The sequence below is a fragment of the Humulus lupulus genome, chromosome 4, assembly GCF_963169125.1.
Source record: "Humulus lupulus chromosome 4, drHumLupu1.1, whole genome shotgun sequence".
Taxonomy (NCBI): Eukaryota; Viridiplantae; Streptophyta; class Magnoliopsida; order Rosales; family Cannabaceae; genus Humulus; species Humulus lupulus.
Genome location: NC_084796.1, coordinates 19,907,156 through 19,930,414, shown reverse-complemented (window position 1 = coordinate 19,930,414; position 23,259 = coordinate 19,907,156). Strand labels below are relative to the sequence as shown.

At 32.3% G+C, this 23,259-nt stretch overlaps 3 protein-coding genes across 3 annotated transcripts; 1 reads left to right on the top strand and 2 right to left on the bottom strand.

Annotated features, from left to right (window-relative positions):
- The first annotated feature begins 1,458 nt into the window (after positions 1-1,458).
- On the top strand, positions 1,459-2,938 carry LOC133830131 (uncharacterized). Its single transcript, XM_062260051.1, has 2 exons — positions 1,459-1,621; positions 2,340-2,938. Exons 1-2 carry the CDS (start codon positions 1,513-1,515, stop codon positions 2,816-2,818), a joined length of 588 nt encoding a protein of 195 aa, XP_062116035.1. The 5' UTR covers positions 1,459-1,512; the 3' UTR covers positions 2,819-2,938.
- A 973-nt stretch (positions 2,939-3,911) lies between these two features.
- LOC133830126 (nucleoside diphosphate kinase 2, chloroplastic) lies at positions 3,912-6,471 on the bottom strand. Its single transcript, XM_062260043.1, has 7 exons — positions 6,215-6,471; positions 5,976-6,032; positions 5,609-5,695; positions 5,235-5,315; positions 4,974-5,086; positions 4,796-4,845; positions 3,912-4,376 (listed from the first exon to the last, which is right to left on the bottom strand). The coding sequence occupies exons 1-7, from the start codon at positions 6,446-6,448 to the stop codon at positions 4,309-4,311; spliced, it is 690 nt and encodes a 229-aa protein (XP_062116027.1). The 5' UTR covers positions 6,449-6,471; the 3' UTR covers positions 3,912-4,308.
- A 1,334-nt stretch (positions 6,472-7,805) lies between these two features.
- LOC133830125 (GRAS family protein RAD1-like) lies at positions 7,806-9,607 on the bottom strand. Its single transcript, XM_062260041.1, has one exon. It carries the CDS (start codon positions 9,605-9,607, stop codon positions 7,982-7,984), a length of 1,626 nt encoding a protein of 541 aa, XP_062116025.1. The 3' UTR covers positions 7,806-7,981.
- Positions 9,608-23,259: the final 13,652 nt, after the last annotated feature.

Here is a 23,259-nt window from a genome sequence, read left to right as displayed (position 1 = left end):
AGAGATGCCGGTTGTATTCTTAGTATTCCTCTCAGCCCAAATCGAACAGTAGATACTTGGTATTGGTCGTTTGAACCCTCAGGAAGTTTTACGGTTAGAAGTTGTTATAGAGCTCTACAGAGAATCAAACATGGTGAAGCATCGGAACTAGATCGTAATTTCTGGAATAGTATGTGGAAGACTCGGGTTCCGCCCAAAGTAAGGGATTTTATGTGGAGAGCTCTTTCTGGTTGTTTGCCCACTAATGTTCAGCTGTGTATCAGGCATGTCCCTGTAGAAATGGTCTGCCCCATTTGCCTAGAACAGAATGAGTCGGTGACCCATTGCCTTGCTGGGTGCCGCTTAGTTTGGCCCTGTTGGCAGCAGCTGGGTTTCGATATATTAGCTCCAAGTTCAGAATCATTTCAGGCATGGGTTAGGGGTTCTATCTTTCAACTGAATGATGATCAGAGATGCCGCTTTTTTATGCTATGTTGGGCAATATGGAGGCGTCGGAATGAGTGGGTATGGAGGAAGAAAAGAGGGTCTATCCAAGAGATTCTCTATGTGGCCGATTGCACTCTTCAGAACTGGATACAAGCTCAAGACAAGGAGCTGACCCCTATGCCTTCGTTCCTATCTGGTGAAGATGGAGTTTCGTCTTGGAAGAAGCCGCCTGTTGGAAAGCTAAAAATAAATACAGATGCAGCAATGTTTATTGATTCTCAGTGCTTTAGCTTCGCAGGCGTTGCCAGGGACGAAGATGGGAAGGTGGTGGAAGCAATTTCTTCGTGCCGATCGGGGGTGGTTTCGCCGGAGATAGCAGAGGCGATCGGGATACGCGAGGTATTGAGCTGGGTTAAGCGGAAGAAATGGCCGAATGTGATGATCGAAACAGATAGTCTTCTGTGTGTGCAAGCTCTTCGAAGTTCTATTGTTATGGAATCATACTTTGGTGGGATTATTGATGATTGTAAGCTTCTCTGTGAGAAGCTGGGTTCGGTTTCAATTTCATTTGTAAAGCGCTCTGCTAATAGAGCTGCTCATGCAATTGCAAGGGCTGCCTCTGTAATAGCTGACCGTGTTTTGACTATTGAGGGTCTACCCTCTACTGTATTGGCTATTGTCCTGGAAGAAAGTATTTAATAAAGTCCAATACTTTTATTCAAAAAAAAAAAAAAACACTAATTTAATAATATTTTTTTAAGAGGATTAAATTTTCAATAAAATATAAATCCTTACTAAATATGTATAATTTAAATGTATTGCTCAGATAATATTCTTTTTACAGTACATTTAAATCTATCGAAAAATTAGTGTTGGACTGAAAGATGACAAAACATAACACAAGCCCAATAGTAGGCCCAGCCCAATAAGAAACACTTGACCAAAAAAAAAGAAGAAAGATGAGTGCTGAGCACACTTTCATCCCGCTCTTTTAAGAGTTTGCCGCGCCAAATCTAAGCCAATTTTGTAAAAAAAAAAATCAGATCAGACATCAGTCGTCACAGGAGAATTACAGAGAAAATCAAAATGTTTGGGCGAGTAAGAGCAGCGTCTTCGTCTTCTTCTTCGTTGGAAAGCTTGGTGTTGGAGAGACCTCCTTCTAAGATTGTCAAGGAAGATTCTCTCTCCGTCTATGGTACGCACTCTTCTTCTTTCTCTGTCTACAATTCCTCTTTTTGGATGAGCTTTTACCGATTTAATGTTCGATTCCTGAAATTAACTTGTTCCTTTCATGTTTATGGTTCTTTTTTGCTCGATTTCTCCTATTGGTAGACCTGAAAAACAAGAAAGCATGGATATTGAATGATTTCTTTAACTTTTGAATTTTGTGCTGTTCTTTGACTAAGGGAACTTGTTTGCTCTTTAATGAATATCGAGACTATTTTATGTGATTTAACTTGTGTGCATCTAATCTTCAAAGATATCCAATCCCTTTCTATAGTTATTATTATTAATTTTTTTTTAATGTTAATAAGATATTTTTGTTCTGGTTTTCGGGTACCATATTGCTCTGTTAAAATACTTTGTATCAGATTGTCCCTTTGCAACAGTTAGTTTGATTTGAAGAAATGACTTGTTTTCTTGTACCGTGTTTAAACTCACGAGTTCTTATAAATTGTACAACAAGACATGGGCTGGAGCTAAAGTGTTTGTATGTTCTGGTTCATCAGTAAAATGGTGTAGATAATAGGATTGAGTCATTATAATACACTTAACAAAGAGTTGCTTGTTTAGTCTTTAGCTCTTAACTTGGTGAAAGAAAATACAGTAGGATGAACAAAATCTCAAAAACATCATTCAAGAGCTCCCAAGTCATGATTCTTGTTCTAAATTGCCATTTTCATTTGGTGTAGAGGCCACACTTGTGAAGCTTAAACTAGGTTCTCAGCGCAATTTGAGTTCACAACCTCCCAAGGATGAAGGGGGCGTAGATGCTGGTTTGTCTTCATGCTCAAACAGTTTGGAGCCAATGAAAATAGATGTGAATTCTTCTGCTAGTGCTTCAGAGAATTGTCCAGAGTTCACAAGCTCACTCAACGAGCTGAAGGATACAATGGATACAGATCGTCTTTCTCCTTCAACACATTTAAATTCTAGAGTAATTGATTCAGTGAGCAGCACTAAACACAAAGAAGAAAGCATTGCCTCAATTTTTTACCTTTTTTCTAAATTTAAAAATGCTCAAAAAGCTGTTAGCATATCATCTGAGGATCCATTGGCAGTGGAGAATGGTTATGCTGTAAGTTTTTCTCCAAGTTTAAGCACTTCTCAATCTCTTGATACCACAGTGCAGCAGTCAGAAAAGGAATTTGTCCCTTCATTACCTGTTTAGCCATTTGTTAACTCTGAATTGGGTTCATGATGTCTAAGTTTATAAATATTGCTGATATTTGATACTTGTAATTCAAAATGGGGTTAAGAAAAAAGGAGGAGTTGTTACTTTTATGAGCTACATTGCTGTCAATTTCTTATTTTGTCTAGTAAATTTTTAATCGTATTCTTCTTAATCAAGATAAGCCTAAATCTTTCATTAATTAATAAAATGCTCAAGACAGTTAGCATAGTCCATTTTTGCTGCTAAAAAAAAAGTTATCTCTCTAATTGTTAAGGTCAATAGGGTTAGTAATCATGATTGATGTACTTAAATAGTTGGATTTGAATCCAATGCATGATATGTTCTGGCTACTAAGATTTGGTTTGATTGCTCTTTTGCAATGAATGAGGAATTGGCTAGGTAACTCGAGCGTGCGGAACGTTACCGATTATGTTTCATAATTAAAATTTATATCCACTTACCAAATAGAGTATTGCTACAAGACACTTTAATGTGTTTAAGTGGACTTCACCTATTATAATTTAAAATTAGAAAAATCTTCAAATATATAATATATATATATATATTAAAATATTACACTACAAGACTTATTTAGCACACTGCACTGAAGATAATCTTATATTGATCAAGAATTTGAATGCGGCTAGTTTAGTGTTAAGGGAGGGATGAAGTAAAGATGGATGTTTCAAATTTGAACTTAAATCTCATTATTTATTTCTAATGGATACCAAGAGTGCTTGACCATATAAAATAAAAAGAGAAATGTTAAATATACTATATATTACTTTCTTATGACACTTGAATTCCACTAATAATTTAAAAAAATATTACAATATAAAAAATTGAATAATATCTACATGTTATGCAGGAAGGAAAATGCAAAAGAGAGTGCAATAGAGTTATAAGTTAATATTTTGGCCATATACAGATTCAACTTTAGTTATTGCAAGTTAAAGAGTGAGTTTCATGTGGTATCAAAGTTAGCGAGTTTAGTTTTTTACTTATTTTTGCCGGATTGGTAAGATTCGGGGGCAACAAATTTGTGTTCTAAAGCACTAGGTTGTCTACCATTTCATGTGAACAAGCTCAGTCAACAAATTCAAATTGCATTAAGTACTTGCATGATTATGTTTAATACAATACAACCCTCCAATTCAAGCTTAAAGATTATGCTCTAATAAACCTGTTGATGAACAAAGTTCTGGTCAAATGTCATTTACTTTATAGAGAAAGCACTAGACAAACAAAACAACTTATTATCAGATTTAATTATCACTTTCCCTTTCTTATTGCGAAAGATGTGAGTATCATTTTTTTCTCTTACAGTTTTACAGTCAAATTGAAAGGAATCAACACCATCAATTATTATCCGATAAACAAACTCAACAGACATGTAAAATATTGAATTTGCGAAAATGGATTGAGTACCCTAGGTGAACAAAATAACCTCCAAAATTACAGGCCTCAGTTTGATCTTCGATGAAGGATCACTCCCTTAGCCATGGGGCCAGAGTTGATGTCCACTGAATCACTTCACCCTCGTTAAACCAGAGAGCTGCAGAGTGCAAACAATTGTGAGACAACACAGGAGATAATAAAGCTGGAACAATGTTGCCTTTTTACTTCCACCTATTTGAGTTAATAAGCTCGCATGCCTTTTACTTAATACTCATCATTCACCATGACAAGCATTATTACTTCTTCATTAGAGACAAGCCATAGAATCCCAACTCAAAACAGTAGGAAAGGAAAATCATAACATAACAAATAATCTACAGTACAAATATTTTTGATATTGGGAGAGGGGGATTCGAATTTGGGACTTCACAGAGAGAGATGTAGTACCACTAGACTATATGTCTATGACCACATTTACAGTACAGATATTCATTTCTTAGGACCGACACCATTTTACAGTACAAATATTCATTGTGAGTATATAGTATTACAACAGTAAGGCAGTAAAGGCCATACCTATTTCACGCTTGCCATTTTCAGGGCTGTCACTCCCATGAACCACATTCCTGCCAGTAAGTTCATATCAGACCTTGTTCGTAACTTTATAATTCATTGCTAAATACTGTGCAGCCAAACGAAAATCAGTTTAATAAAACTCAATTTGAAACCAATGCATAAACATAAAGCACCCCACCTTCCAGTTTGCACAGCAAGATCCCCTCTTATAGTTCCAGGTTCTGCTTGGAGAGGATTTGTAGACCCTATTAACTTACGAGCTGAAGCCACAACGCCAACACCCTCCCATGCCTGGCTATCATAGTAACTTTATCAGAATTCTTGAAACGATATAAACTACAGAATACTTTAAATCCATTTGGTTTATCAACAAGGGTAGGACACACACACAAGCAGAGAGAAAGAGAGAGAGAGAGATGTCAAAATGGTAAAACCATACCATACACACAACTGGACCTGATGTAATATAGTCAATCAGTGTCGGGAAGAATGGCTTAGCACTGAGATCCTTATAATGCTCCTGCAGCAATACAAGTTACTAGTCGGAATCATCCCAATTCAACTCCATACATTCTCCAGATTGAGTGTTACATAAATAGACATCATTTCATCACTAAATGAATCTTATTATAAACAAGTTCCAATTCTCCATTTTAAGTGACCCATTTTTTTTTCCTCTTATCGTGAAATAGGCCATTTGCCTATCCCATCACAAGTGGACCAGAAAATATAACATCACTAAATTACTATAGTTCTCAAGGAGTACATAATGAGCTTCTTCATAACAAGACAAGAGTAAGAGCATTGACAGACCTCGGCTAATTCTTTGGGGCACTGGAAGAGCTTTAGTCCTATCAATTTAAACCCCTTCTTTTCAAACCTTGAAATTATCTCTCCAACCTAAAGAATTCCCAAACAGACAGTTAGAATGTTTCAAATATGAAGATTTTTCTCATTGCACATCATCAACTAATTTCCTATTTTAATTGTAGAGAAAGCATAAAAAAACATTAAATAATTTTAATAAAAATTTGCATACACTTAATACCAAAGAACAAAAAAAACAGCTTTAACTAAGCCATTCAGTTTTGCTTTTATAAAAATCAAGTCTTTTTCTTTCTCAGGTTCCCAAAAAGTTAAAAAGTTAAAAAAATCCTTATGGAACAGGGATAAGACTCACAAGGCCACGTTGAACTCCATCTGGTTTTATCATTATGTAAGACTCCTCAACATTTTCCTGCAGACCAAAATTACAGAAGAGATTATCAAACCATTCAATCAAATAATCCAATCTCTCAGACAGTTTTGCTTACTGTAGTTCCAAACTCAAACAAATTTAAGAAAATTACTGAAAACACAAATGGGTTTTTCTTTTCATTTATTAAAAAATATTGAAGACGGAGGGGGAGAGAGTCAAACCAAGGAAGCAACCAAGTGAGGAAGGAAAATATGGGGTTTGGTAAGGGTTTTACGTGATGAGATATTAGAGAAGAGATGTGAATTAGAAGAAAATGCAGCTAAATGGCGGTATTGGGTGCGTATGATAGGTTTGTGGGAGCAGGATAAGCTGCAAGTTCTCTCAGGTTGGGAGCTCCGAATAGATGAGGAAGAAAGGCACGGTCTTCCTCCGCCAAACACAGTTACAGCCTCCATTCTCTCTCTCTTGCTTTTCTCCACACGTGACGAGAGTGACCATAATATATACTGAGAAGAAGTGAAAAGAAACGACAATAGAATTTTGGTATTGAAACTACATGTCGTATAACCGTTGATTGTGCGGTAGTTACTACTAGTTAGGTAAAAATGAGATGGAGGTCGTTAGGGAAGGGAGAAAAAAAATAGAAAAAATAGTTTTTTAAAAAAAAATTTATATAGCTTTATTACTCGTTGATGAATAATTAGACCTAAGATGTAAGAAAATATTTATTTATTTTTTTTTAAAGAAAAAAGTAAAATCAAAAGCAAATGCTAAAATACCAATTTTGTATACCACATGCATGAAAAAAATAAAATTTTATTTTTTGGATAAAATAGACAAAGCCTAGTTCATGGTTTTGATTTTTTGGTGCTGGATGAATTGTGTTAATTTTATCTTAATAATATAATAAAGCTAACTATAAACAATTAAAATAAAAATCAACCGCTTTGTTTGCTTCGTATTATAATTTTTATATTTATGAAATTGGTATTTTGTCAATAAAAAATTAAACCAAAAATCTACCTTTGTTTTCTTCGAGAAAAGAAATCAACCACTCTGTTCTAATTGTAACAATTGGTTTTGGTTTTGTATCTTTAAAAAAACCAAAAATATATTTATACTCAAATTATAAATAGATACTTTTCATAATTTTTTCTCAATATAGAAATATTTTTTTTTTATAAATAGTTAAAAAGAATGTCATATCAGTGTGAATGTGTAGTGAGTATTAACAAATATGTAACTCACTTATTAATTTAGTTTAAAAATAAAAACCAACCAACTTAGAGTGCCGTCCTAAGTTTCACAAGAACTATGTTCTTAACATCAGTGTCATTATTGAGTTTTCAAACTTACTTTAATAAATTCTATGGAATATTTTACTTTTCAATTATATTATTTTAATTTTTACACATATCATAATCGTCTTATGGAGAATATTTTTAGAATAGATGCGGTAAGATTATGCCAAAAGTTTCCGCGTCTTTGAGCCATAAAAATGGAACAATTTTATATTTAGTCTCTATTATTTAATTTTGTTATCATTTTCAATTTGTTTTTTTATTATATAAATGTATTATAATTATTAATTTACTCCCCAAGGCAACTTATGAACGATATGAATAAAGTCCCAACTTCCATGAAATTGAGTTTTGAAACACAACACATCACATTGACCTACGAATTAGAAGAATTAAGCAATGCCAGTCCGTTCTGATCATTATAAATTAAATAATCAATATGTACAATGTCAACTTTTCAAAAATGAAAAAATAAGAATAATTAGAAAAAACACAACAGGACCTCCTTTTTATTTAATGTGTTTTGACCACCCAAAAAAACAGAGCAATATTCAATATTGTACTCACATTGAATCTTGGGCATTACTTATTATTTTCACACAACATAAGCAAAATAAAATAAAAAAGATTTGATTCGAAGCACACATTTTTCATTGTCGTTTTTCCAGATGAGATGAGGAAATGGGCTCAGCATTTCCAGCAAGAAGCAGCCACAATGGGCCTAGATTTCCACCCAAGAACAATGCAGCCCTTTTCTTCAACAACAGTATACCCTTCACAGGCCTCTATCTGGCCCAACCATTGCTTTGCTAGGCCCAATATCTTAATGGGCCCAGCTTGAAACCCGGCCCGGCTCATTCTTCTTCTCCACTGGTCCACTCTCTCATGCCTTTCCACTCTAGCTGGGCCTTCACAGCTGATTATGTTCTTGATCTCCTCAGCGAAGTAGAACTGTTCGATCTTAGCTCTTTTGGTGTCGTACTTGGGTAACATGGCGTCCAACGAGTCAAAGATTGCAGAGTAGTAATGAAGAGCCTCCATGAACCTTCCAAGAAAGAAAGGCCCATTATGGCTCGAGTCCTGCTCGACCAGAACTAGGACTTTAGGACTGAGTTCGTGAATCGTTTGGAGTACAGAATTGAGAGCTCCTCTGCTTTCTTTGACCACGCAATGGAGCTGGAGTACGCTGTTCACCGCAATAACTTCGTCGTTTGAAGTTTTGATGTCTTTAGTGGTCAGATTCTCTAAGTTACTCTTCACTACTGAGAATTCTAAGTTGACCCCTACACTGTTTGCGAAAAGTTCTAGCTCATCTCCTATCATTTGGAATCGTTCAATGCAGAGCCCAACCGCTGTGATTCTGAGTCTTTTCGGTGGTTGGTGTGTGTTGGCTCTGTCGGCTAGGCTTTGGATAAGCGCAAGCCATTGTTGTCCACGTGCTAGACCAAGGGTCATCCCCAGGTCCACGACGTGGACGTAACTCTCTCCCTCAAAGGCTTCCAATATTGAAGCGTTAGCAACGAAGTGACCAAATTTAATATGTGGGCAAATTTCATAAACAAGGCGTAAAGCTTCTTCTTTCTTTTCTGATATTCCAACGTCCATAATGTTCATCATCTTAGGTGGTGGTGGTGGTTGTGGTGCAATGAAACCGACTGCCCCAAGTGGGTTTACCATGGCTAGGCGATCAGCTAGCCCTTGGACAAAGCATGAAGCTACCCGTTGGAAGGAAGAGCCGAAGACCAAAGCATTGGCTCGCAGCTCGGATAACAGAGCAGAGGCATGTGACTTGTCTCGACAAGCAACAGCTTCTGCACAAGCAATGAGAAGCTGGACAAGCCTCATTTCATCGGCTTCTCCTTCTTCTGTAGCTCTGTTATCTTGATCAGCAGCTTCCATGATAGCAGCTGCAGCCTCTTCGACCGCCTCTGCTGCGTGATATATTTGTTTATAAGTCCATATGTGATCGCGAAATTGCAGCGTCTGCATGCTACTTAAGCTACTAGTACTGCTGCTGCGGCTCATGCTGCTGTTGGAAGTGTCATTACTATCATTATTTCCTCCACCTTTATAAGGCGTATTATTGCTCGGAATAAATTCCTGGAAGCTTGGAACTCGTTTCATTCTCTTGTTTTCTCTGGTATCGTATGAGAAAGGGATAATCGAGGTGGTGCCGCGGTTTTCCCATAAGGATGGCATGTAAGGAAAAGGATAGCAAGCCATGGCTGAGAGACTGAGTTCCACACCACTCAGCTCCTTAGTCTTTTCACCATTGATGTGCTCCTTTGCGAGGAGATGGTGAATATCAGCCATTTCTTAAACTAACCCTTTTTTAGCCTTCCTCTTTCTCTCTCTTTGTTTTAGAGGTATATTCAACAAGGCCCTGAGGGACCGTATTGCAAGACAATTATGGTTTATATAGACATAGACAAACTAAAAAAACTCCACTGCATGAGGATTTCTTGTTAGGCGTGGTTTTCAATACTTTTAAAAAAAATGCAGTGAGACATTAATTTTTTTTTCTACGTTTATGGAAACTGTCTTCACAAAAGGGAGCACTTCAGGACAAAAGAGCATCGATCAATCAAGGAAAACGATGCCTGTCTCTTTCCAGAGTGTTTGGATTTCGTTCTTGTTTTGCAGCATGCAAAGTTGGCTGGTATATATTTTCACTTGACGACAAGGGAATACATTCAAAAGGGTATGTCGTTTTCTAAATTGTCCTTAATTTCCTCAAGCTTGTACCTTTTTTCATCTGAGAATATTTTCTTAACTGTACGTATCAATTTCAGGGGAGCCCCTTGAAATTGGTTGAAACAAGTGGAATCTTCTACTACACCAAAATTACCAATATTTACTTATGGAGATGGAGTAAGTTTCTCCACTCAAGATTTAGCAGAACTGATCAATTCTATTCAGATAAAGTTCTTGGAAGGTATCAAATTATTCTCATTTCTTTCCATGCAACGAATTGTATCTTTTTTGGTGGGCCAAGTGATTCAAAAGATGCTCTATTCCAATAGTATTGCAAGTTGCATTACATCTTGTATGTCCCGGTCTTTAGCTATCTCTCTCTCTTCTTTTAAATATATATACAAAGAATCTTAATCAATATTCATATGATGATAGCTTCACTAAATGTAGAATTTGAGGTCAAGTTTTACATTTTATTGTTTGCAGCATATTATCAAATTGAACACGTGAATACTCTCGCCGGATAGTATGGCAACATTCAGAAACTACAAGCACATGTGTTAAAGTTTTCTGCATCCGTATGTTTTTAAGCCTTCTACGCGTAAATGTAAGTGTATTATATACATATATATAAATATATTTATATACATATATATAAATATATTTATATACATATATAACATATTCCAAGAATAAGTAATTATAATATACTAGTATTTTTTTTTCCTATATATATAATAATTGTTGTTCGTTACAATCGGTGGAAGCTTCCATATTCCAATAAATGCTTCATTCTAGAACAACAAGGGAGCTAAGATCATCATACTCTGCCGTTTAGTCTTAAAACGATCATCTTAGACCGTGATCTAACGTAGGACAGCAAGAAAGACTCCTTGGACAGTAGTTTTGATGGTGTTAGTGCACATTAGATTGTTTCACATCATAAACAATTTTCTAGGGTCAAATGCTATTTTATACACTAGGACTGCATATTCTTTTCCTTGAAATCAGACATAACAATGAAGAATGAAGCCAAGTATTTTAGATTCTATTTACTAGTCATTATGACGTATGCGGCAAACAAGAAAATTATAGCTAATAAAGGACTTTTACTATTTCATGTATATAAAATAATATAGTATGTACACTAATCCCTTGTAATTAGTGTTGATATAATATTTAAATTAGTCTCCCTGAACTATGGATTTTATTTAATGATAACATAAAGATCATCTCTTTCTCTTTCCTTGGATGTCTTTGTTATGGAGCCCTTCCTAGTAATACATGCAATAAACGACACCTAATAGAACTTAGTTAAGGTAAGCTGTATTAATATATATTAAGTTATACGCACAAGATTGGATACATCATACATAGTAAAATATAGAGGAGAGTGACTAATAGATTTGAGGCTATATATGGGGGAAAAAGAAAATGACTTTTCTTAATCTGTACTGTCCATGGCAAGTGCCAAAGAGCATCTATCAATGTATTATCTGAGAAGTAGGTTTATGGGGGTATTTATCAAGACATCTGTCAAAGTATATACTATATATATAGGGGAATCTATGTGGATTTAGGAGTAAGCTAGGTTCCTTGTTATGGAATCAGAACTTTAGTATCTAAGTTCGTTGAAAAATAAGGTAATGAAATATATTTCTTGTTATGTATATTATATAATAAGTAAGATACTAATGTTCGGCATTTATTCCAGCAAGGTACTAAGTTTAAAAATACGAAGAAGAAGAAAATCAAACAAACAAAGAGGATATAAACCTTGTCTCAAAATAGGTTTCCACGAATATTTTATTTATTAAAATTTTGCTCATCTTCTCACAATTCTTAGTTTTACTCCAAACATCATCTTTTCTTTGCATATTACTCTATGCTACTAAATCTTTTCTATGGGATAATATATATGAGATCCAATTATCCAAATCAGTAGTACTACTTAAAAAAGTATCTGTTTTGTTTTTTTGGAAGTATATATATATATATATATATATATAATATTTTACCACAAATCTAACCTATAAAATGTTTTGTTTTCCCCTAGGTCATGCATTCATGTTGTATTATGAGCTACACCAGCATCATGGTACATGACAATGCTAGCTTATTGAGCTTATAATGATTCAATAATATTCTAGAATAGTAGAAGAAGAAAGAGATTTGTATCTGATTTTTTATTTATTTACTTGGAACAGTTGACAATCAAATCTAGTATAACTATACAGCAGTATTCTAACAAACAACTCACAAGTCTAACAAGTTCTCAATTGTTATAATAGTCCCTCACAAACTCATAGTGGTTACATCTCTTATAATGGATATTCTTTAGTGAGAAGGAACATGCCTAACATCCAATGCATTTTTAAGAACATTTTCTTTAACGAAGTAGAGATTCATCTCAACATGTTTAGTTCTTGCATGCATGGAGCACAGAATTAGTAACAAGCATTATTTGATTAAATTACCACACCACTGATTAAATTACCACACCACACCATAGCAAATATATTTTATTATCAAAGGTTTATATCTTTTTGGACATTGTGTTTTGTCCAATTACATGTTTGGACATTGTGTTTTGATAAATAATTTTTTAAACTCTGTATTTTATAAAATGATTCAAATAGAACCATAAACTCGAATTTAGTCAAAATTTTATAAACTAAAATTACAAATAATTTACTAAAATGAAAAATTCAAAATAAAAAAAAATCACTATGTCTAACAATTGTTTTGCTATATTCAAATTTTTCTTCAAAATTGGGTTTAGGGATCTATAATTTCGAGCTGTTTTACAAAACACATGGTCCATACAAGTAATGAGACAAAATACAGATTGAAAAATGGATAAACTCTATAATCAATTGAATTTGTTGTTGTTCTTAATGATGTGTCATATGTCTTGTTTGTGCTCATATTATATTATGTATAGGCGTGTCATGTTTGTATCGACTTTTAGGCATGCCTATTTAATTTTTTTAAAAAACAGTTTTAAATAATTTAAGACTAATTAAGGGTGTGTTTGGTAAAAAAATATTTTTTGTTTTTTTAAACAAAAAATAAAAATACTTTATATTTTTTATTTTTTTTATCTTAATAAATAAAAATATGTTTGGTAATTATTTTTTCTTTTTAAAAAAATAAAAATCATATTTGGTAAGTTATATTTTTATTTTTTGTTTTAAAAAATAAAAATTTGTTTGATAATTCATGTGATGAGAGATAAAATAAGTGAAGAGAGTGATGAGAAAAGAAAGTAAATTGAATATAATGAAAGAAAAAGTAGTGGCAAAACAATTTTAGATTATGATTAAAAAAATTGTTCAAATACATTTTGAAAGTAACGTATTTTTGTTTTCAAAATTTTTAAAGATTCTTATTTATAAAAAAAAAAAAAAAAGTAAAAATAGTTTTACAAAACATATTTTTTGAAAATATTTTCACTTTTCTAATTAGAAAATAACAAAAAACTATTTAAAAAGGGTTACGGACAAAGCCTTATTAGCCCAAAAAGAGCTCCAAACATTGACCTGTACTTATTTTTTAAAGAGGAAATTATATTTTATATAAGATTTTTAATAGATTGTGCAAAAATATGGCTTTTAAAAAAAAAAAAAGTTAATCTATGACTTTTTTTTTAAAGATTTTTCACTTTTATAGGTTTATTTTATCATATTTTTGTATAAAAGTTGGTTTATGCTATAGTTTAACTCTTAATCAAGTTTTATTAATTTGGAAGTGTATGTTTGTAATTTAATTATTATCTTTTTAGCTTATTTGTTTTTTTATATTGTTTTTATATTAAATTTTTCTTTGGTTGTTTTGTAAATTTTTTTTAATATGAATTGTTTTTAAATTTTTTTTATTTATTATAAATATATATTTTTTTAGATTGTACGTTTCTTTTTCAAATCTTGGGTAAGGTAACTAGCTACTTGATTGATCTTTGACAGTTATGTAAAAAAAATCCTAGAGCTAGATTAAATAACATGTACCAGGAGGGGTAACCAATTATCACGAGAGGAGTAACTTTCTGCCATAAGAGGTGTAACTAGTTACCACAAGAGGGGTGATGAGTTATTCATATTAAATATGAAAATAAACATCAAATTTGAAGGAAAAAGAGGAAGAACACTTCATTAAAAAAGGAAGAATAATTAACTATGATTTTAGTAACACAGGTAACCAGTTACTATAAAGTACTCATAAATATACACACACCAGAACATGAAGGTAACCAGTTATCCCCAGAAAGATACACATAAAGAACGTGAAAGTAACTAGTTACTCATTCACATTTTCATATTTTTATTAGTTTTCTTTCCAAATTTTGGTATTCCTATAGGTGTTATAGTAAAAAGAAAAAGCTGAGAAAATTGATTTGATTTTTTCTTACATATAATGGAAAAAACTATAAAAAAAATTACAATAATAAAAGATAAAAAATAGTAAAATAATTATGTAATGTTAAAATATATGTGTGAAAAAAATGAAAAAAATAGAATGAGAAAAGAATAAGTACAAAAATAAAAAAAATATGAAAAAAAAATAAAAGAAATGATGAAGGAAAAAAAACAGATGAATAAATAAAAATGAAAAGAAGAAGAAGAAAAATAATGGAAAAATGAAAATAAAAAAAATATAAATGAAAAAATTGGTATAAAAAAATGAAAAAAAAATGGAAGAAGAAAAAAAAAGCTCATATGTATGAAAAAAGAAAAAAATGGAAGGAGAAAATAATAAATACAAAAATGAAGAAAAAATAGAATGAAAAAAATGAAAAAAAAAAGAGGAAAGAAAACAGAAAAAATATAAACAAAAATACAAATCAATACAAATAAAAGAAAAAAATAGATAAATGAATAAAAATAAAAAGAAGAAGAAGGAGGAGGATAAGGAAAAAAAGAATGAAAAAATAACTGAAATTATAATAAAAAATTGAAGGAAAAAATAAAAAATAAAATTACATTTAAAATCAAAGAAAACATAACTATGATAAAAAATGTGGCATTTCCATATTTTAGTTAGCTACTAATTGTGTTTCTCATACTTTAATTTTTTCTTTAATAAATTTTCTTATACAAATTAAGAAAATTATAATTTTCATATTTTTGTACATTGATAATATAAAAGTCATATTTTTTTAAAAAAATTCCCCCTTTTAAAATTTCTAGTTGAAGAATACCTCTGTCAAAAAATATTACAAAAATACATTCTTCTTCTTTAACCTTCCTATCTTATCCTCAAGTTGATTCATAATTTAACTTTATCTTCATTGTGTCTAATTAAAAAATTTCTCTTCAATTTATTAATCTTCAAATTTGATTTGTTTCACTTATTTTAATGAAAAGAAGGTGAATTGTGATGATATTAATTTAGTCAATTCATATCAACAAAGTGGTGGAAACTTAATTTAATTAGTTATATACATAAATTTAGTTAATAAAATTTTAAACTGAGTATTTATTAAGTTCCTTTAACGACTAAGAGCACTTACATTGGATGATTTAAAAGAATGAAATATGTAAAATTTACCTAAGAAGTGCTAAAACATTGCTCCATTGGGTGATGTATTTTAACTTTTTTTTTACCTCCAACTACAGTACATAGTTAGATATAGTTAGATATAGTGAACACTGTTTTTCCTTCAAAATATTATTTTATTAATTAATCAACTATCTCTCCACTTTCTTTGCATATACAAAGAATATATATATATATCTTGGTAACTATTATTCTATTTACCAATTATTAATAAGTAACTATTATTATAATAATAAGTATCAATTATTTTTATATTTAATATTTTAATATATTTTATTTTTATTTTAGCACAACATTACATATATTTAATATAAAATATAAGATATTTGTAAGTTAATCATATATTTTATAATATTAATAATTAAAATAAAAAATTATAAATTGGTATTGGAAAATATATAAATTAATAGTTGTAGAAAATATTTGAAATGAATAAAAAATGTTTGAAAATATAATATTTAAATGATATAGAAGAAAAAAAAATAGAGAAGCTGATGTATGGTATAATGTAAAATTTAGAGGTAAAATGGAAAAATGTGTGTTTTGAGGAGGTATTTTAAAGGATGGAGTAGAGTACCTATTGGAAGTGTTCTAACCAAGGTAAATTCAGGATCCGTCCTGAGCTAAATTGAGTTCTAGTCAAAATGTAATGTGAGGTCTTTTTAATATATTTTAAAATAAAATTTGTATATAATTTTATTTTTAAAAAAGTGGGGCTATTAGTGTGGGTCTAGCCTGCCGGTCAACCCTAGAGCAAAGGTTTTCCCTTAGCAATAAAATCTTTTTGAGGATTATTGCATTCTGAACAAGATTCCAAAAAATGGGAAAATATACTTAATAGTGACATATGAGAGAACTTGTACAAGAATGAGGGTTCTATTTTTCAGTTTTATAGTTGAGTTATTATCACTTGTATGCACATTTGAAATAATATTTTGCATATCGTTCCTGTAGAGTCCAAGAACTTTACTTAGCTAAGTAGATAGTAGTCTAATAGTAATAGTAGTATTATTGTTATAACTGTGGATTTTGGTTCAGACCGGGATTTATTTGGACACTCGTAGTAGTGCTTGTAGATTTTCTAAGTTTAACCTATAGTTTAAGAATATTAATTTTAACCTAAGGTTTGATTAATATGATTGATATTGAGGGTAATATTTATTATATTATAAGGTTTAGATAAGAACCAATTAGATAATAGCACATGTTATGTATATGTTATTAATGATTAAGTATTTTGAGGATTAAATTTATTAAGGGTAAAATTTGAATGCTCTAAGGTCAGTCAGCAGCTTTGAAAACGTAAAAGGGCTTAGTCAAGGCTGTTTACTCATTTCAAATTAAGCTAAAAATGTGTAATTTCGTGTTTAAATAATCAGCGTATGCCGATATATCGCAGCTATAGGGGGCGATATATCGCAGCACGAAGATACGAAAAACCCGAAACGATGCACGATTGCCTCGGGCATACTGGCCCAGGCGATATATCGCCCCTCTCAGCATAATTTGAAAGTTTTTGAAATCGTTTTCCATTCAAACCTTCAACCTCTTGATAAGTCCAGCACCTTTCTGAACGAGTCTTCAGCCTCTGCTGAACGATAATTCAAATTATTTTCACTTAAAAAGCCATTATTTTTATTCAAGTTAAATGAGATCTTTTCATTCCTAAACTCTATAAATAGGACCTAGTACCCAGCCATTATTCATCTTTTACTCTAAGTTCAGAGGCTGCAAGTTGCTAGGTGAGTGTGAGAGTGTAAGCACTTGGGTTGGGAATCATAAGCTTATCAAACACTTTGGGAAGTAAGATTCTATACACATTTCGGTGAAAGGTTTAGATTGATCATATAAGTCTTCAAGGTATTTCCAAACTCTAGTCCATTTCTGTATTATGTTCTTTAAGTCTCATAGTCTTCTACTCAGCCTTCTAACCTTATTCTTTATTCTGGTTAGGAAATTTAAGAACTTGCATATAAGTTTTTGGTAAGTATATTCTCAATGGTTTAGTCCTTCCATTCCTTTCATTTCTTTTCTTCAATAGACTCACCCTTTCATAAATGGTTTTTAGGAGTGTTCCAAAGTCCCAACTCTGTCCTCATATCCCGGTATTTTTGGTAAGGAAAATATGATAGAATTTATATGTTATATGCTTTTATATGTTATCTTATGATTTTATGTTATGCAATATGTTATGATATGTATGATTGTAGACTTGGGCATATGAAACATATGACTAACAAGCCCCATATAGATTATGGGCATATGACTTGCTTAGCTAGCAAGACCCCACTAATCTAATGGGCATATGTCTTGTTTAGTCTATGGGACCCCAAGTAATAATGGCCATTATAGTATGTATGTGATATAAGTGTTATGTTTTGTTATGATATGTTATGTTTTTATGTTTTTTATGAAATTTATGTATATGGACTATGTGTTAGATTTTTCCTTGCTGGGCATTAGGCTCACTCTTTTTTGTTTATATGTGCAGGAAAATAGTCTTAGTGGCGGGAAAGGTTCTTGGAAGCTTGGAGAATGTGTATTGAGGCGGAATGGATTCAAGAGCCGAGCGTTCGATTCGAGGATGTAATTTTGTTTTTTTTTTATAGTTTTTACATGTATTTTCCGCATTTTATTATGTAAATCTCTTTTTAATTATGTCATGTTTTGGTTTTAAAACAATGGGATCTCATATCCTACTTGATATTTTATGTAAGGTACATCTTTATTTTTACAAGTTTCCTAATAAAGTTACGGTATTTTCTCTTGTAAGTTTTATTAAGGATTAGTGTTTATGTATAGTTTTCGTTAATGGTCCATAAGTCTAGAGTAGTTAGGTCATTACAGTTCCGTATCTCCCAAAGATCATGAATTTGATAATGAAAATGTGATTTTGTTATGGATGTGAGAAATTTTTTTGGAAACTGATAAAAAAACATAAAAAGATGGAAGAACTTGAAGATGAATAAGTACCTTCAAGATATTTTATCAAGGTCATTCTTTCGAAATTCAAGTAATCAGAAAGAATTTTTCTCCAAATGCATGACATGGTACATGATTTAGATATGTTTATCACATGACATGTAAGCAAGGCCAGCCCTGAACCAGATTAGGCCTTGAGCCCATGTCAATGATAGGTGACTAAGAAACTTCTTACTCTTTAATGCTACATTTGAAACTTTTTGAACGCTACTAACGTTCTCTAGTCTCGCAACACGAAAATTTCCTTGTAGATCTTAAAACTCTTTTAACAACGTAATACCAAAATCTTTATTTTTTCCCACAACAAATGTGTACGTAGATTTTGTAACTTGCCGAATTGCAATATCATCTTTTTTAATAAATTGGGAACAATAATATGTCAAAATTTGATTAAATTTCCTATATTAGTTGGTAGTCAATGAGCCCGACATCACTACAATAATAGAATCTCCAAATTGTACAACTTACAAATTACAAATTGAGTCTTGAGCCAGATTGGGCCTTAAGCCAAATTGGGCCATGAGGCCATGTCAAAGATAGGTGACTAAGAAACTTCTTACTCTGTAATGCTACATTTGATACATCCTCAATGCTACTAATGTTTTATAATCCCACAATACGAAAACTCCCTTGTAGATCTTGAAACTCTTTCAACAACTTAATGCTAGAATCTTTATTTTTTCCCACAACAAATCTATAAAGTCTCCAGATTTTGTAACTTGTTGAATTGTAATGACATCTCTTTTAATAAAATGGAACACTAAGATGTCAAAACTTGATTAAATTACCTATATTTTTTGGTAGTCGACGAGCCCAACATCGCTCAAATAATAGAATCAACAAATTGTATTAGATATATCTTTAATCTTAAAACAATCTATCTTTAAATCTTAAATACTTTGAATTGTTTAAGAACTTAGGAAACTTGGTGAGTGTATCATCATTCATTATGGATAGTACTCTTAATCGTAGGAATGATTTGTGCAAGTTCTCAATAATCTTTAATCGCCTTTGTTTGATCAACATGGTTGAATCCTTGATTCCATAATAAGGTGCACAAATACTTAGCTTTAGATAACTCCTCAAATACCTTAGGGTCATAAGATTGCTCAATGCCCACAATCTTGCATATGCAAAAAATGACGATCCTTATGAGAACATTTATTATTGAAACAAATTTCGCCAAAGATAAACATGGCTAAATCATGTATAAGATCATGCACGAGAAAAGTTGACTCATGTTAACTTGATGGTTGGAAAAATGACTTTGAAATTAGATCTTGGAAATACTCCTCTCCAATTTCTTCAACTCTCTTTTAGTTTTTAGAATGTAAAAGACCTTTAGCCATCCACAACAAGATTATCTCTTGTTTTTTCAAAATGATAATCTTTCAAAAATAGAGAGCTGTAAGTAAAATATTGCTTTAATTTTGAAGGTAGAGAAAAGTAACTCAACCACAAAGCTAGTTTTAACTTTTTATTTCTTTCATACAACTCCCATATATCATTGGTTATGATGTTATCTCATTCCTTTTTGTTGTGCAATCCTTGTAAAAGATCACTAATTGATTTTATTGCTAAAGGACAACCCTTACTCTTATCAACAATTTTCTTCCCAATTTCTTATAGATATGAATACTCATTTGTGTTTACATTAATTAAGGCATGCTTTAGAAATAGCTCCCAACCATCAACGTCAGATAATGGTTTTAGCTTATACATTAACCCTGCTTTCATAATTGATGCAACCATTGTGATACGTGTTGTCACAATAATCTTGCTTCCTTGCAATCTAGATTTGAAAGAATTTCCTAAGACATCCTCCTTGGTAGGATTCTCATCCCAAAAATCATCAAGAATAAACAAAAACTTCTTTTCACTTAGTGTATTCTTTACTTTTTATTGAAGGTCATGCAATTCCTTAATTTTACATTTCTTAGAAGTGACTTTTCGACAATTGATCTCATCACTTTCGAGTAGTCAAGTTTACCATCTTCTACAATAATACATGATGTGGTATCAAATATTCGATTGACTGTTTGATCTTTGTATACAAATTGAGAAAGAGTAGTCTTTCCAATACCACTTATCCCCGCTATGGGAATAATAAAAAAATTATAACCATTAGCAGGGTCAGCCCTGAACTGAATTGGGCCATGAGTCAAATTAGGACATAGTCAAATTTTGATGTGGGGCTCTTTTAACAATTTTTTTAATAAAACTTGTATATAATTTTTTAAAAAATTAAAAATTGGGGGCCCTTAGGCTAAGGAGGTCTAAGCGTGGTCTTACCCTGCCTTAGTCGAGAGATAAACATTGCTAAATCATGTATAAGATCATGCACGAGAAAAGTTGACTCATATTAACTTGATGGTTAGAAAAATGAATTTGAAATTAGATCTTGGAAATACACCTCTCCAATTTCTTCAACTTTCTTTTCGTTATTAGAATGTCAAAGACCTTTAGCCATCCACAACAAGATTATCTCTTCTTTTTCCGAAATGATAATCTTTCGGAAATAGAGATCAATAAGCAAAACATTGCTTTAATTTTGAAGGTAGAAAAAAGTAACTCAACCACAAAGCTAGAAAATTTTTAACTTTTTATTTATTTCATACAACTCCTATATATCATTGTTTAGGATGTTATCTCATTCCTCTTTGTTGTACGATCCTTGTAAAAGATCACCGATTGATTTTATTGCTAAAGAAAAACCCTTACACTTATCAACAATTTTCTTCCCAATTTCTTATAGATATGAATATTCATTTTTGTTTGAATTAATTAAGGCATACATTACAAATAGCTCCCAATAATCAATGTATGATAATAGTGTTAGCTTATAAACTAACACTACTTTCATAATTGATGCAACCATTGTGATACATGTTGTCACAATAATCTTGCTTCCTTACAATCTAGATTTTAAAGAATTGCCTAAGGTATCCTACTTAGTAGGGTTCTCATCCCAAACATTATCAAGAATAAACAAAAACTTATTTTCACTTAGTGTCTTCTTTACTTTTTCTTGAAGGTCATGCAATTCCTTAATTTTACATTTCTTAGAAGTGACTTTCTCGAAAATTGAACTCATCACTTTCGAGCAGTCAAGTTTACCATCTCCCACTTTAATCCATGCTGGGGTATCAAATATTCTATTGACTATTTGATATTTGTATACTAATTGATCAAGAGTACTCTTTCCAATACCACTTATCCCCAGTATGGGAATAATAAAAAAATTATCACCATTAGCAGTGTCGGGTCAGGGCCGAATTGGGCCATGAGCCAAATTGAGCAAGTTAAATTTTGATGTCAGACCCCTTTAACAAATTTTTTTAATGAAACGTGTATATAATTTTTAAAAAAATTAAAAATTGGGGGCCATTGGGCTAAGGGGGGCCTAGGCGTGGGCTTACCTTATTTTAGCCCAGAGGTAAACATTGTTAAATCATGTATAAGATTATGCATGAGAAAAGTTGACTCATATTCACTTGATGGTTGGAAAAATGACTTTGAAATTAGATCTTGGAAATACTCCTCTCCAATTTCTTGTACTCTCTTTTAATTTTTAGAATGTAAAAGACCTTTAACCATCCACAACAAGATTGTCTCTTCTTTTTTGGGAATGACAATCTTTCAGAAATGGAGAGCAGTAAGCAAAACATTGTTTTAATTTTGAAGGTAGATAAAAGTAACTCAACTACAACATTGGAAGAATTTTAACATTTTTTTCCTTTCATACAACTCCCATATATCATTGTTTAGGATGTTATCTCATTCCTCTTTGTTGTGCTTTCTTCATAAGAGATTACCGATTGATTTTATTGCTAAAGGAAGACCCTTACACTTATCAACAATTTTCTTCCTAATTTCTTAAAGATATGAATACTCATTTGTGTTTGCATTAATTGAGGCATGCTTTACAAATAGCTCCCAACCATCAACGTCAGATAATGGTTTTAGCTTATAAATTAACCCTGCTTTCATAATTGATGCAACCATTGTGATACGTGTTGTCACAATTAGGGGTGCACATTTGGACCTGAAAACCCAATAACCCGCATGACCCGCACACAAAATACCCAAAAATATGATAAAACTCGCGAAGTCGGGTCGGTTCAGGCTTAACCCGAGGCTCAATCGGGTTCAGGTGGCCAAACCAAGGGCCTCGGGTTCGGGTATAATCGGAACCCGCCCGAAACAGTGTTCAATTTTTTTTTAGTTTTAATCCTCCTCCTCTCCCCCCGTACCCGACCCCCCCTCCTCTCCCTCCCTCCCTTTGGCGGTGCCTCACCACTACACCACCACCAAGCCCAGACGGACGACGCCTCCCTCTCGTCTCAGAGTCTCGGCGCCGAGTCTCCTCTCCTCGGTGGCTAGACGCGGCGGCTCCGTGGGTTTGGCGGGTCTCCTTAGCGGCTAGGCGCGGTGGCTCCGTGGCTTCAGCGGCTAGGCGGCGTCACAGGCGACAACGACTCCTCCTCCTCCCTGCCAGGCCAAGGTTAGTTTCCCTCATTCTCATATAGTTATATATATTATATATATATTTAAATTTAATTATATATATTTATATTATATTTTTGTGATATTATTATAATATATATGTATATGTGATGATTAATTGATTTTGATGAATATAATATAATGTTTGTTTGGTTTGCATTTGGTGAATTTGTATTTTTAATTTTGATATAGGATTTTGAGTTTTGATTTAATATAAAATTATAAAC